The sequence below is a fragment of the Dermacentor silvarum genome, chromosome 3 (genome assembly GCF_013339745.2).
Source record: "Dermacentor silvarum isolate Dsil-2018 chromosome 3, BIME_Dsil_1.4, whole genome shotgun sequence".
NCBI lineage: Eukaryota > Metazoa > Arthropoda > Arachnida > Ixodida > Ixodidae > Dermacentor > Dermacentor silvarum.
The window spans coordinates 183,165,316-183,181,523 of NC_051156.1; the positions used below are offsets into that span (position 1 = coordinate 183,165,316).

Below are 16,208 nucleotides of genomic sequence, written 5' to 3' on the forward strand. Positions count from 1 at the left end.
AGCTCATGCGTGCCTGCCCAACCAATGTAATGCATTGAGACAATTCCACGTACGCCTGTGCTGGAAGAAGTTACAATTTTTTGGCTGATGGTGCAGTCTCGAAACTGTTTCTCCAGAGGGTGCATACCCAGTGTCGCAGTAAGCCGCAAGGTTGACTCTGCTGTTTAAGAATAGGTGGATGACACTGTTGAAAAGGGACATGTGATTGATTTATTGCTTGTGGTGTACCCCAAGTGTCGCGACATATGCGTCTGCATGACCCTGCACCTCACTGTTTGATACAAACTGTGCAGCTTCCCCTCCAGCAGATGTTACTCTGTGTCACACAATTAGTCAGAGCAAGTCCTTCACTTAGAAACATCAGCTTTTTTACATGCATCTCATGTGAAAAAATTACCAGCGACCAGCTTTACAATAGACTTATGACCGAAGATTCATAGCCTGCTTTCTAATGCCTAGCTGATTACATGGCAAAACAAAATTAATCAGGCAGTGCTCCAACGCACTTGTCCTCTTCTACCATACCCTTGCAACACTTGTATGGGCTCATGCTGAGTGCTCCTTTTAGTTGCTTTTGCCCAATTATGCACTACACATCTTTCAAAAGTGAAAGGCCTTGAGACAGGCGGTGTACAATGAAAGGGCAACACTATACTCAAGCACTTTTAAAGCACCCATCTAACTTGCAAGCACAAAGTTTCCTTGTTGGCAGAATGTCAACAGTAGCAATCGAACACAGCTGTCATAGGGACGTTGCGACAATCGCAAGCAAACTGGAAGAGGAAGTGTGGAGGGAGAGAATGCGATGGTGTAAAACAAATCATTTTTCTTAAGCATTAAGAAACTGTCGGCAAGCATGCGTTCACATTCCAAAACATGCGCATTGTTTTTTGTTTTCCCAGGTCGGCCTACGTTAGAAAGTGCATAAATGTCCTATGCACAAGCCAGGCATAACATTCTACATTCAGTAGCTGGTCGCACTTGTCCATTCCAGGACCATATAAAGGCAGCAGTGCCGTGAATCTTAAGCTGTGCCCTACCCGACAGAATAGACGAAACGCATTTACCACTACACGCTCAGATCCGCACCTGGCCAGCTGCTTCACAACAAAGAATCGAGCACCGGCGCGGTCGCAACGCAGCCGAGTTGGTTGGCTAGGCGGTGTACGCGTACAGAGCGTGCGCGCGCACGCGCCAAGGCACGGGACGGATACGAGAACGCGACTACGACGGTGGGGCACACCGCCCCTCCTTGAGCTTACAAGGCTGCGACGGCGGCGTAGTACATACAGACCAGCAGGGGCGAGCTGCCGCCGGTCGGGCGAACGACGGAAAAAGGAAGCAATCGTTTCCCTCCTCGGGTTTCCGCGACACGGACGAACAGGGACGAACGGATGCAAGGCCGGCAACCACACACAATCGCATCGGCCTGCTCAATGGCAAAGCCGCCGAATTCGGCGATCGAGTCGTCCGGAGTAGTGCGCGCCGAAAGAAAGAAAACCGTAGGTGGCCGGCGTCGCCTGTCCCGAAGAATGTGAATGCAGTTTCTCCAGCGCGCGCGACTCGCTGAAGGTCACTTCGCGAGCGCCCGCTCCTTCACCTCGCGCGCAGACGCAGCGCTTTTGTTACTGTTTTTTTCATTTCTAGCTCCGGCTGAGCGTTCTCTTCCTCGGCTGCCGAGGGGAAAAATAGGAAACCGTCCGCATTCCCGCTATCTCAATCGCCAATTCCTGAGGTGCCGTGCGAGGCTAGACTGGCCAAGCGTAACCGAGCGAAGAAAGCACAGCAAGGAAGGGCCGCCTGTTTGCACTGACGTTCGTGACAACCCCCACCTCCCCTCCCCGGACGCGTCGAGAACCTCGATCGGGGAAGGCTCAGCGTTTCGCGACAAACACGCGCGTTGACAATGGCAGTGCATGTATTGCAGTGTGCACTAGTACGTCCTGTCAACGACTGGAATGCTTTTGTGAGACAGTGGAGCGCTATCTCGACTCCAGCAGTCTGAAGCGCCCATGTAAACAACCCCTAGTCAGTGCTGAGGAAGAACGCTTCCACAATGACCCACTTTCACCGCGACGGCTAAGCTTCGCCCCAACCCCAATCGTTTGCGCCACAGCTGAATACAAACCTTATATCGTTTCTTCAAATGTGCGAGAATGCTCCTGTTAAGTCTCCAGCAAACTTTAGCTTCGTCAGGTTCCAATCGGAGCGCTACAACAAGCGTCGGGACACAGCGATGCCCGACAGACCAAGTCATTCGTGAACGCAATAGACGGCTTACATCGAATCTATACGACAACCGGACTTACCTTAAACGTCAAGAAGCTCAGATGTGAGAAGGCAAACTGAGTTCTCTACTCACAGTACTTATAATTTTGCTGATTATCATGACGTAAATAGGGCCCTAGCAGAAAATCGATTGCGGTCCATGAGTTACGTCACATCACAACAAAGTCCTTCGAGAATGCTTTTTAGACAGGGGGCGCAACTGATCGGAATTCTTTTAAATCGCTTTATACAAATTTTAAAGTAACCTAAAAAAACACTATTATGCAATACACTCTCTAGCTTAGACTTAAATAAGTAATGCAAGCGCAATTTAGTGATATTCTAGTAATATTAACTAATGCACTGTAATAAGGTTTAAAATGCTATTTACACGACAAGTTGTTGTATTTGCATAAAATCATGAGTATAAAACAAAATAAATATTTAAAAACAGTATCAAACAATAAAATACTAAATATTGTTATATATTTGGATAAAAGGGTAGGGGCGCTAGCCATTATTCAGAATCAGGATTTTAAGAAGAGTTGCTGTTTCTATCACGTTTCCCTCCACACGCCCACCCCATCTTCCTCGCGTTCCCGCGATGAGTTTCATGGCATGTTTACAACTTCATACCCGTGTTGCTGTGTTTACTGAGCGGCGCGAGAGAGTTAGTTAATGTGGTTCAAGCATTTTATAGTTGCAGTGTCTAAGGGGAAATTGCCTGTATTCAGCGATCACCTGCCTTAGCGCGGTAATCGAGGCCTTCTTCCGAATCCCTTCGACGACAGCGGAGGGAGACGCTGCGTTGTTCCGCGCATTGTTCCGCGAAAGACACAAAAGCAACCGACGCGCGTCCGCAAAAAGCGCGTGTGATGGCGAGCGACCAAAACGCGTAGTCGTCACCAGTTGGGATACGCTTCGTCCCTCAACAAGTGATGACCCTGGCGCCCAAGGCTAAAGTGGAAGTGCTGGTCAGAGCAGTCACGGCGGCGGACGACGATGCCCTCATCAACAAGAAACTTCCGAAGGAGCTGCTGCTTCGCATCTTCTCCTACCTGGACGTCGTCTCGCTGTGTGCCTGTGCACAGGTGTCCAAGTTGTGGCACGAGCTTGCGCTAGACGGAAGCAACTGGCAGAAGATCGACCTCTTCAACTTTCAGACGGACATCGAGGGTCCCGTGGTGGAGAACATCTCGCGCCGATGCGGCGGCTTCCTCAAGAAACTCAGCCTTCGCGGCTGTCAGAGCGTCGAGGACGCGTCGCTAAAGACGTTCGCCCAGAATTGCAACAACATCGAAGACCTGAATCTGAACGGCTGCAAGAAGCTCACGGACAGCACCTGCCAGAGCCTTGGGAAGCACTGCAGTAAGCTGACCTTCCTCGACCTGGGCTCGTGCTGCCAGGTGACGGACCTGTCACTCAAGGCGATCGGCCAAGGCTGCCCTGCGCTTGAGCAGATCAACATTTCCTGGTGCGACCAGGTGCGTTCCCTTGCTTTTTGCGAAACGCCACGGCTGTATACCGGCTATGGCGTTCTACTACTGAGCACAAGGCCGAGGGTTCGATACGCTGTAGCAGCGGGCGCAAATTATCTAGGGGCAAATCCAAACCTGCCCGTGCGCTGAGCATTCAATGCAGGTGTCAGCCTCAGCGCGTAGATAGAAAAGCAATCGCTTACTGTCCGTGTTGCTAAGTTAATTTTTGCGCACAACTTTTTTGTAATAAATGAGATCGCGGGCATTTCCATCTGTCTGTGTTTACTTCATTTCTGCTTAAAAAGTAAGCTCACTGTTAGATAGATTGGTAAATGTGCTCAAGTCAGGCCATAGAAGGCCAGGCCATTACTTTTTACACCTAACATGCATTTAGTGAACATTTTGTAAAATTGTGCTCGTAATGTGACCCGCTCGGTGTCGAAGCTATGCATTTAGCTTCCATATTTTCTTTATTTGTTACTTTCACTGTCCATTTAAAGTTCTGCTGTTCAATCGGGAGCACCTTTCCTCAATTCTGTCGACTGGAATGCACTTGTCAGGTTAATTTGATGCATCATCATAGGTTCTAATCATGGATCTAGAGAAGACGCTTTCATCGGACATGCCATCATAATGCGCAATCTTGCACTGTGTCTGCTAGATGCATACATGTCATAGAGAATGGTGCTCTGAATCGGCCAGTGGACTTGCCACTGTCACTTCAATATCAACACATGTCCGTGCGTAGGTGTCAAAGTATGGCGTGGAAGCTCTGGCTGCTGGTTGCCCAAGGCTGCGCAGCTTCGTCAGCAAGGGCTGCCCGCTGGTCAATGACGAGGCAGTCTCCAAGCTGGCCCAGTATTGCGGCGGCCTGCAGACCCTCAACCTTCACGAGTGCACCAACATCACTGATGCTGCAGTGCAGGCTGTCAGCCAGCACTGCCCCAAGCTGCACTTCCTGTGTGTCTCCAATTGTGCGCATCTGACCGACACTGCTCTCGTGTCTCTCAGCCAGGGCTGCCACGCGCTCTGCACGCTCGAGGTAGCCGGCTGCACGCAGCTGACGGACAGCGGCTTCCAGGCGCTGTCTCGCTCCTGCCACTCTCTCGAGAAAATGGACCTTGAAGAGTGTGTGCTCATCACGGACAACACGTTGATGCATTTGGCCAATGGCTGCCCTAAGCTGCAGCAGTTGAGCCTTTCCCACTGCGAGCTCGTAACGGATGAAGGGATCCGGCACCTCGGTGCGGGCGCCGGTGCGGCCGAGCACCTGCTTGTGCTGGAGTTGGACAACTGCCCATTGATAACAGATGCTTCGTTGGAGCACTTGGTCGCGTGCCAGAATCTGCAGCGTATCGAGCTGTACGATTGCCAGCTGATTACACGCGCTGGCATCCGCAAGCTTCGCAGTCACCTGCTGGACCTGAAGGTGCATGCCTACTTTGCACCTGTCACGCCTCCGCCCTCAGTCGGGGGTGGCAGGCCTCGGTACTGTCGCTGCTGCGTTGTGCTCTAGTCAAGTGAGAAAGACGTGGGTGTGGGGGAAATGGGTGCTTTTAGGAATTGCCTTTTGCTGCTGCTGATCAAGGTAGTGTAGAAATTGTTAATGTTGGACATGTAGCCCCAATCATCTACGTGTGGAATGTGTCGACAGTTTTCTGATGTGGCAACATCTACGATTGCCTGTGTGGCTTAAGATAGCTTTCTAGAATGTGGTGAGAGGAACGGTGACCATGTGGCAGCATGTTGTCACCAAGAGGTTGTTTCAAGTCCACAGTTACGTAAATGTTGCTACTGCAGTTTGTTGCACACTGTTTGCACATTCTAAACAGGTGTGATTTGAGCTTTACATTTCACGTCATTTTTAGCTCTTTTTTTTTCCTGTCTTAACACAACTCAAAGCACATTTTATCGATGTCAGGGGCAACCATTCTGTTGAAGATATAGACGAAAATTTGATTGGCAACATACCACCTGCCACCACTTGACAGTGATTTCATTATGCCAGTGACGATGACAGTCTTTGTCCACAAGTACAGACTTGATTCCCATTCCACAGTTTGCTAAGTGCTTCTTTGAAAGCACCGGCTATTTGTTAACATATTCCTTGCTGCAAGTGGGTTGTAGGTACTGCAGTCTTCGTGATAGTGACACTTGGTCATGCTACTCAGTGGTAGTAACACTTTGACAGTGTGAGAAATTGCTTAATCATCCTTAAACTTGCATTTCTTGTTTCACCTGGTTCTTGATTACGTGTCTAACGTTCAGTACTGCATAACAGGTGTAATCACAGGTATAATGACACATCAAATAAGGTCAACTGTAGACGGTGACCTGAAGAATGCAGATGGCTTAGTGGTATCATAAATGCCATACTAGTGCACTGCTTGTAACTTCATCTATTTAATCGTATTAGAGGATTAGACAAGCACTGATTTTTTTATCATGCTTGTGATTTACTGTCATGGTAGTTGCTGCCAGTTTGAGCAGATGTGATACAATGCATCATTTCCAGAGGTAAAGAATAAAATTAAAAAGCAAAAGCTTATACCTGACTGTTTGTCTGCTGATAGGCACGTTTTTTTTTCTCCCTCTCTTATCCTGCAAAACATCGCTCCGAGGCCTTGACAGCCTGTGACATATGGTATCTGAATTGGGACAGTGAGCATATTTACCACTTGAAACAACATAAAAATGAAAGATGGTCCCAGGGTTGAACCACAGATGTAATCTATTTGTGTCCAGTTTATTCCACCTTTGCATTTTTGTTCTGCTTTGCGGTTGTGACCTTGAATGGTTCAGGCGTGCTTTTGCCTGCAAGAACCTTTGCAGCGTGCAACTACATGATGCTGGCGGCAGGGCAGCAATGTTTAGTGATGCAGGCAAGGGTGCTTACTTTTCCATTTTCACCAGAACACTGCGTACACAATCACAGTTTACGTATCACAGCACTGAATCTGAAATGTGGTGTTCAATTTTCAGGCTCTTGAACCCTGTGCACTCGAAGGCAGCATGATTGTTTGTCTTCGGCTCGCATGACAAGCAGATGAATTTGTACAGCGCAGATGACATACATACGAGTGGATCCCTCGTCCATGTGTCATCTTCTTTATAGGAAAATGGTTAAGAGTTACTAACAAGCCTCCCATGACCTCTTAATAGGCAATGTGATGATGCAGATTCACTGCACATATCGTGGTGCACGCACAATGTTTCACAGCACAGCAAAATGTGTGCACTGTGTCTTGGAGAGCAGGCTACAATATGCCTTGATGCAGCACCATAATTAAAGACTATGTAACGAACGCCATCACTTGTGCTGTTGTGACACCCTGTTGGATGCCTGACTTCCTATAAATCAAGACTGCAACCACTTGTTAGAAAAGAAATTGTTTGGGAATTAGGTTATCACTGCAAGGAATAGTGATATTCAGAAGAAGAAAAACCTACAATATATTGTTTGTCTCTACTTTTCAGCATAAGCGAGTTTTGACTTTGAAACGGGCAACATTTTGGATAAGTCACTACAGTTGTGAGCTATCAACATTTCCCCCTCTCTCCTAATAAAGGATAAGGTTTCCTGCTTGAGCTTCTGACCTACCCTTTTCACACGTTGATAACAAGTCAGATAACAAGTATCTTCTTTACGTACAGTGGACATTTGCATACTAATCGTGTGTGAAGTAGTGTAATGAGCAAAAAACACTGACACACTTGTTAACAGAGCAAGACTACAGCTTTTCTACAGCTTTAGTTGCTTGAACCTACCATTAAAAAAAAATGAAAAAAAGCTTTTTCATAACTGCTTAGCATGTTGGTCAAAGTGTTGGCCGAAGGTGAAAATGTGGTCAAAAGACATTTTAGCATGGTTTCGTTTGTTTTTGCATGCCCACGTGAGGATTGTTGCGCACGATGCAGCCTAGAATATTGGTGACCTATAGCATGTACCACAATACTAAATTGGTAATGCGTAGTCACACTTGTTCATTGAAAATGTTCTTCAACTTGATGTTCCAAGTTTTCCCCAGTGTGAAACCTGTGATTTCACCATAATTAACTGTGCCAGGGGGCGTGTTATAGCACTGAGAATGTCGTGAGCACATTGTGTGTGCCAGTAAAAGAAAGTCTGTCACTTCTAGTGACTTAGACCATATATCAGACCACTTTTGTGCCCCCAAGCATGGGTAACGCTTCAGTAGCAAAGTTGTGTAGAGCACTTGTCAACTTTCCTTAATTTGGCATCAGTTACCAAAGTACTAAAAGGCACCCATGTTTTTCAAACACTTATTACTCAGTCTTATTCAAAAGGACTCACTTGACCTTTAATTAATTTGAAGCAAAAAGAATAATCTTGCTGGGTTAGGCTTAAAAGATGAGAAATAATGCTTTGTGTGCCTGCCATTTGTACTGCAGATGCTTTTGCAGATGATTTCTGTAAGTGAGGCTTGGCATGATAATTAAGTGGTTCCTTAGGCGTTCAGCAGAAATCTTGTGACATTTTTCTTCATGAAACATCTAGGGCATATGCATTTATGTGTAATGCTGAAGCGGTGCATTATCCAAATGCATTTTGGCAAAACATTACTGAGGTGGAGCTTATCTAATCAAAATAAAAGTTTGACCTCCTCTTGAAAATGGACAGAAAACTGCAAAGGAAACCAGCTTGGTTCTTCGAGAGATAACATTGTGATTTAAAAAAAAGTTTTCTATAGTTAATTTTCACCGGTTGAGCAGGTCGTAGACTAGGGTAAATGTCTTTCAGCTACACCGTTTACAGTGAAGAAATAAATCTGGTTTCCTTTGAAGCTGTCTGATGATATCACTTGACATGCTGTGTTCCTCTCATCAGAAACATTAGTTTCTGACTTGCACATTATATTTGTACAGCGTATAACAGCAAGGCACAAAGACGCACTTTTAATTTACCATGCAACTATTATTAGCTTCTCTGAACAATTCATGCCAATTAGTCTTTTGGTTCTTGTAAATGCCATATTCATTTGTGCAGTCACCTTACTGTTTGCGTCGTTTGCAACAGATATTTCTTCATGGGTAGAGCACTCGGGAGTTCAGTTTTAATTTTATGATATCAACACAGTTCTTTCCGCCCTTGCATATTGTACAGCAGAATCTCTTTTATATGTTCCTGATTTGTGCAATTTTCCCCACAGCAGACAACATTGAAAATATCCGTGATACGTCGTCTTAGAAATTGTGCTAGTTCTCGTATTTTTTCATCTTATTTTTTTAATCTTTCCAATTGTATCAGTGATGTTCCACCGTTTAGCACCTAAGTCCACTTGTTTTATCAGCAGCATTCTGCACGTGTAGCAGATGCCTTTGCATTTACTTTTTATCTTTTCATAGTTGCGGCATTGTATTGTTTTTCCCCCAAATACCATTTCAAATTCAGTGATGAGGTACCGTAATATTATTGGTCATTTTCACGAAATGCTGCTCTCCATGCATGCAGCTTGGCTAAACGCTGTGGAAGCTGATTGGATGAAAGGAATTTGTACGCAGACATGCTTCCCGTTGCCGTTATTATTTACATCACACTTTCTTGTGTCACACATGCCCTCTCGCACTGTGTTCCAGAGGTACTGCGACATCCACACACGCTGGTCGCTGCGCTGAGCTATCTTGCTTGAGAGAGAAAGCATAGCTAAAAATGATTAACCAAGTGTACGGTGCCTGTTTTTAACTGATGCCTTCGTCATTGAATTGGTAGTTTTGGCTAAGCTGTCTGCCTTTTACTTGCAAGCACCATCTCCTGCTTATCTGGTTTTGTTCTGTACTCGCTAGGGTTCAGCATTTTCGGTTAAAGTAAAAAAAGAACGAAAGAAAAAGAAAGTAAAATAATAACTTGGGTGCATCAAATTCATTTTAAGAAATTCAGTTTTTATTTAGAAAGGTCAGCATTTGGAAAGTTGAAAAAGGAGAAATTGCACGCTGTTGAAGTTTATACGCAGCAGCTATGCATTTGTGAAGCTTTATCATACAAAAGTTGGGGCAGATATGGCATAGAAATGGCAACTATTATCGAATAAAGCGCTTGTTATAAGGTGAAAACTACATTAAATCCTAACCAGGGTCTCGTCGATATTAACGTCAATATTGTTTTATTGAATTGTGAATTTTATTGAATTCTATGAATTGTGTTTTATGTGATTTCAGCGTTCCATACTGTATAAAGAAGATTGCGAGAGAAAAATATTGTTTTATTGGCAGGTTGGACTTGGGAATATCAGCAAGGTTTAAAGATTGAAGCAAAATAAAGAGACAGGAACACGTTATGCAGACACACACAAGTGCTCCCTTTTCGTTCTTGTGCCTTTCAATTTTCCTTGAAAATTTAAACATGTCTCGTCAATCGTACGACATGGCCAAACCTCATCAAAGGAATGATGGTTAGCTGAAGCAGCAGAAGCTGGGCATGCAAAAATTTTTTTTAAATAAATAAAAGACACTATGGAACAAGGAAAATGATGGCATCTCTTTTGACTTTCTCCTTCAGCTCCCCATGATTTCGTAGATTTTAGCACTGTCCAGCTGAGGCTAGTTAATATTTCTTTAGTTAAATGATTAAAGAAACACCAGTTATGTTGCATTAGAAAAGAAACGGAAGATTCAACCTAACAACTGTTAGACTTTGTCTACAGAAAGGTTCCAAATATGCAAAAGTGTAGTAAAATTTGGTGTTATACAAGATGGTCAACGGCGATGTCATTAGGGCATGAAATTTAAAAAGGTGCGATGCTTGTCTTTTGCGCTAGTAGATAGTATTTTTCTGTGTTTTGAATGGAGAGAGACAGTTATGGCGCTGGTGCATTCCTCAATCCCCTCAAGTTTTGAAAGCGTAATCTACCAGGACAAATTGATGTAGTGTTTATTAGTATCCCTTTTAGATTGTAGCTACCTGAAGCTACATGTACTTACATTTTTTTTGTACGTCCACACATTCACATTCTTTTATGAACAGCATGTGTAGCTGTTGCATGTGCCTCATTAAGGCACACTCTTGCTTCCTACTTCTGTGCATAGTTGACAACTGCTAAAGCTCCCTACTGACAGGAAAAGGATTACTGTGTTCACTGCACATTATGCTGACCGATGTATCGTAGATGTTACTTAATTTAGTATGCAAACCTTTATGTGAGCACTCATTGGAATAAATGAGTAAGCTCCTTACAGAAAGAAGCTGATAAGGCTAAAAGTAATTGAAGATCCGTAAAAGATATTAATAAAGAGCGCGCCAAATATATGCAATGTAAAAGTTGGAAATGCTGGTCCCTAGTCATTTTCACATTACATTTTCTTGTTTTTTCTTACATTTTGTGGCAGTATGGGAGAAAAATCAGTCATGTAATAGTGTAAGTGGTGAGGTTCTGCCAATGGTTTCAACATGTTTTGTATTACTTCGCATACGTTGACGTTGGGTCTTGTTAGCAATATGAGCAAGTAGCCCTATTTCCACGACCAAAAGGTAGATAGCTTTTATACGTGGTGTATTTAATGCTAACTGTATATAGCACTGTGCCGAGAATCTCACTGATGAAACTGTCCATGCTTCCTGCCAAGTGTTGCACTGTACTTCATAATGACGTGATGCTAGTTGGCTCTCAGTGCATTTATATTTCACTGCTTTTGCTACATACATTGGTCTTGGGAGTAGTATTTCAACATAGTCATCGCATTTGCACGTGTCGTTGTGTACCGCACTCATTGTGGTAGCACCGCTTAGTAAAGAGAGTTGCTTTAATATTCTATGAACAAATCTGATCTGTACCACTGGCAACCTTTAGAGTTCTGAGATCACACCAGTTTCAAAGTGCCACTGGTAAAAGCTGGGTGTAGTGAGATGCCAATCCGTTGAGCTTGACCGAGGTGCAAGCTGTGAGTGGTGACCTGAAGCATTATTTCAGCTCATCAGCTATTGTCGATTGAAAACGAAGTTGCTTGAAATGGCAGGTGCAGCCAGTAGCAAAAAGATGCTAATTTGTAAAAGTTGCTTATTTTGTGTTCTGTGCTGTATGTTGCTTGAACCTGTCATCATGTAGCTTTGCAGGCACAGGGTTTCATGGTTAGCTATTTTCCTTTTTTTTTTTTTTTCGAAATGGTGACATGATGTTCAGCACAGACATTCCTATGCTTTTGGCCAATCAGCGTGCCTGTATTTTAAAACATGGGGCCTATGGGGGAACTTTTGCAACTGGTGTGATTGTAAAACTCTGAATACCCTTGTCTTCTGGAGGGATGGCCTCACTGGCAAAGAAAAATCTTGCAGCTGGGAGAAGAAGTGTTTCTCGACAACTCTAAGGAGTAATTCGTAGACATTTGTACACTGAGTATGGTTAGGAGTTGTGAGCAGTAGTTTGCCTTTTCTTCTTTGCTTGCAGCTTACATCTCTGTGTATTGTTAGAATGGATTTACATGGTCAAGAAACTTGGTAACTTGTGTCCACCAAAGCAGTAACATTTTTTTCGCTCGCGATACAGTGTGTTAGAAAGATCCATGTTGATAATTTCTACTGGCCCTCTGAAAAGAAAATATTTGTGTGGAATGAGGATGGTGTGAATTTATATTGGTGATGCTGTGGCTCTGTACATTTAAGACAACTTGTATGTGGGACTGCATGTAACATACCAATGCCTTTCGGCACTTTTCGCGTTCATGAGTGGTCCGGGCGGAGCTTCGAAAATGGCCACTCACGAACATGAAAGGCACCAAAAGGCATTGGCATCAGGAAAAGGCATTGCTACAAAATACCGGCCCTGAAGTTGTGTGAACGATCACTAACAATTTAAATTCATGATTTTTGTCTTTTTCATTTATCATCGTATTTTTTTACTTCATACCTCATATTTCAGTTCAATTTTTATGTGCTAAACACTAATTTTGTTTGTGCAATGTTCACATTATGAAATGGCATAAACGCATGTATAAATTTATTCCAGTGCTGGGAGATTGCCAATTCACTTGTTCTTGCATACTCTGTTGCCTAGTATGATTTATGGAAGTAGCAAGCTTGCAATAGTGCTGACATGCATTCTTACCAGAAATATTGTATTTTAGCACTCACAACCTACACTAAAAATTTAAAGAAGTTACAAGTACATAGCTAGAGTGCGGTTTGTGTGCGAATTTTACCTCCAGGTGCAGCTTTACGGCATTGAAGAGCGCGTTGCCATGAATTTATAGGGGTGTGTAGTATTCATAACTTTCACATAACAAATCGAATATATTGTAAACTTAATTTGGTCTTCAAATCGAATAGTCGCTATTTGCTAACACGAATATTTTTCTATTCGTTTTTGAATATTTTCAGTCGTCACCTGTGGCCGATTGCGCACATAATTGTAGCAAAAAGTGCAACAAATTTCATCCCTGCAGCCATAGTGCACGAATAAAACAAAAGAAGTTACTTAGTGGAGCACATTGTACGTCATTCAGGGAGCCATACTTTTCCAGTTAAACTGCTGTCATTCGCACTCATTGGAGAGTCCCGAGTTTGTGAACAAACTGCTTATTTGCTCTGAATGCTTCATTTGTGCAGTGTAATGACAGAAGCTTGATAATGTAGTGAATATACTAGGACGTGAACATCGATTTACATTTTATGGTGGGCACGGCTGTTTATTATTTGAAAACTACATTTGAAAAGTACTCTACGTTCGAATCGCTTCTGGCACTATTCAATCCGTATTCGATTTGATGTAAAAAATTACTATTCGCACAGCCCTAGTAACTTATGTATAAACTCCAGTCATGTCATGGTGAAGCCAATGAAAAGCAACAGTGAAAGCAGTGATGTATGATTGCACAGATGTCGGGTTAATTTTATAAAGGTTTTAGCATTGTTCTGTGTTGCTCTATGTGCAATTTATATGTGCAGTTTTTTTTTTTTTTTCCGTGGGTTGTAATTGAGTGCAGGGGTTATATAGAGGTTTAGGTTATGCATGGGAAATGCGATATTTCCAACACGGGGGGAAGCAGCGGATGAAAATAATCAAAGCATAAGTTGCATGATTTCTTACCTGGAACAGAGGCAAAAGCAAAATGCAATTATTTGTGAATGAGTTGTACTAAAACATACGTGCTTTGTACCATGCACTTCTTATGTTAACACTATTGGTAATGTTGGAAAGCCAGTTAACATTCTGACTTTACACTTTGAGAGAAACTGTGATCGCTACCAAGATGAAGCATTGTTGTGAAGTTGTTGAACAAGTTTACTGCTAACTTTCCCCTCCAATTTCTGACCTACTAGGCAAGATACCTTGACTTGACAAGGAGTTATTTAGTGCAGACTTGATACAACTTTCACAACATTTCTTACTAGAGGGTTATGTGGAGAATGCCAAATATTGAAGTGTTTGTATGACACGTTACGGAATGCAGAGTTTTTGTTACTGTCGTGTACATGTGGGCTTGCTAGTTGCAAATTCTCGTCAAAGGGCTTTGCATTACATAATAATTACACACATGTAATGGCTATTGCCTTTCATTAATAAGACCAAGATGATGTTACATTAAATTACAATGATTACAATACAAACAAGGCAGAAGTTTACAGGAAAGTGGAGGCTTGAAGCTATTAACAGTAGTTGAACAAGGAGTGCCACTGGAACCAACGCTTCAACAACTCAACAAGGAGACTTGTCAAAATTAGGACAAGTCCCCTTGCCAAGATGGTGGCACCAGCGACCTTCCTTGTTCAACCACTGTTAATCGCTTCAATGATTACAACGGAACTTCTATGTAACTCGCTGAATAATGATATACATGTTCACTTTCGAAAACGCTTTTATGCAGCTAAATGCCTCTGTAATAGTGCAAAGAAAATGTAATTTTTGAGTTCCCACACAGAATTTGCAATTTTGTGTCACCATTGAGTACTTGCCGTTTTGCCCACACACTGCTGTTTACAATAATTGGCATAGAAAATCTGCGCTGGAATGGAAGCTATTTGAATAGCTATCATGCTCAACACTGCTCTCGAAACTAAGCAGACGAACGGACGGCACAGAGGTACAAGCACGAGTGCTCTCCTAATTGGCTATGCTAGCAGTAGCTTGCACTACACTGTCATATTATTGTGAAGGCAAGTGTAGTGCAAGCACTTTGCTGCTAAATTAGATTTATTACTGAATGACTAACACACACATACAGTGTCACTGCAGCAACAGTGTTGTTGATGTGCCAAGCTCAAGTGCTAAGCAAAATTTAATTTGTACCACTACATGCCTGAAAGCTGGCTTCGAAACACATGTGAATTGTGATGCTACATCAAAGATAGCTTCAGTTTATTCTTCAGATTTGTAGCGATATTTTGCAGCATGTGATCTACTCCAAATTAAAACCTTGTCCAAGATATTCTTTCAAGGTTAATACAGATATCCCGAGCTACTGCATGCCAAATGAAATTCATTGTTACAATGTCAGGGCATTCAGTAAAAAATTTTTTTGACAAATGAAGCATGAAGAGATTTTGCAGCAATACTGTTTAGTTGATGTGCTGAAGATTATTGCGTGTTCTGCTGGGCCTAAATATAGATTTGATAGAGTGCATAAGGAAATAAAGGTGATGAGAAGGGGTGTTAAACCACTATTCGAGCTCTATGTTGCCACTGTGCAGTATTTAGTCAGTAATCTAGCGTCTGTGCAACTGTTTCGTCTTTTGCTTGCCACCTAATCGTTGAGGCTATCTTCCACTTTAAGAGTCTATGAAAATTTAACAATTCTGCACTGTACAATATTAGACTGCTAAACTTAATTACTATGGCCATTTACAAAGATAGGTTTGTGCTACTAGAATATGCACAGTAAACTGTTTTGTAATTCTTTCGTGTTTAGCATTTTGCTGGCTGATGCAAGTGAACGAATTGGATAAATACACATACAGTAAGACAATGCCTTGTTACTTTCACTTTTATTTGAATTATGCAGATCATTGATGACAGTTAAGCTTTTGGTTTACGAATTTTGGCATACTGCACTGGAATAGGGCCAGATACCTAGGGCCAGCAGAACATTTTGCATTTATGTATGCAGGCAGTTTATGATACTACAAGAAGTGTACTGCGTGATCTTGCCTACGTGAACCATTTCAGGTGGTTTTGAAGTGGTGGAGGTAGAACCAAACTTCTGTGCATAAGAGCCAATTGTGTTTTAATTATCCTTTTAGTTTGGCTATGACAAACAACCCGACTGCAAAGGGAAGGCATGCAATACTCACCTGTCATTGCCGGATAAAGTGATCATGCCACTGCTTTTTGTTTGACTCGGCATGTTAAATAAAAAGCTTTAAAAAATACAACATTGCTGCATTTTATTTTGTGCCTGCGTTTGAAAATGCTAGCACATGACAAGGTATGGGGCCAGGCTAGTCACTGTTCCATGGTACAAATTGTAGCATGCTACTGGACAAAGATGAGAAGGGACCAAGGGCTGTTTCCAACT

The 16,208-nt window shown here is 42.9% G+C and overlaps 2 protein-coding genes across 2 annotated transcripts in view; one reads left to right on the top strand and one right to left on the bottom strand.

Moving 5' to 3' along the window:
• The window catches only part of LOC119446218 (myotubularin-related protein 3-like), a 44,652-nt gene extending 42,195 nt beyond the window's left edge, over window positions 1-2,457 (bottom strand). The window contains 1 exon segment of the mRNA XM_037710584.2: window positions 2,310-2,457. The gene's annotated coding sequence lies outside the window, so the exon portion shown is untranslated.
• A 321-nt stretch (window positions 2,458-2,778) lies between these two features.
• On the top strand, window positions 2,779-16,065 carry LOC119446220 (F-box/LRR-repeat protein 20). Its single transcript, XM_037710587.2, has 2 exons — window positions 2,779-3,752; window positions 4,495-16,065. Exons 1-2 carry the CDS (start codon window positions 3,207-3,209, stop codon window positions 5,260-5,262), a joined length of 1,314 nt encoding a protein of 437 aa, XP_037566515.1. The 5' UTR covers window positions 2,779-3,206; the 3' UTR covers window positions 5,263-16,065.
• The last annotated feature ends 143 nt before the right edge of the window (window positions 16,066-16,208 follow it).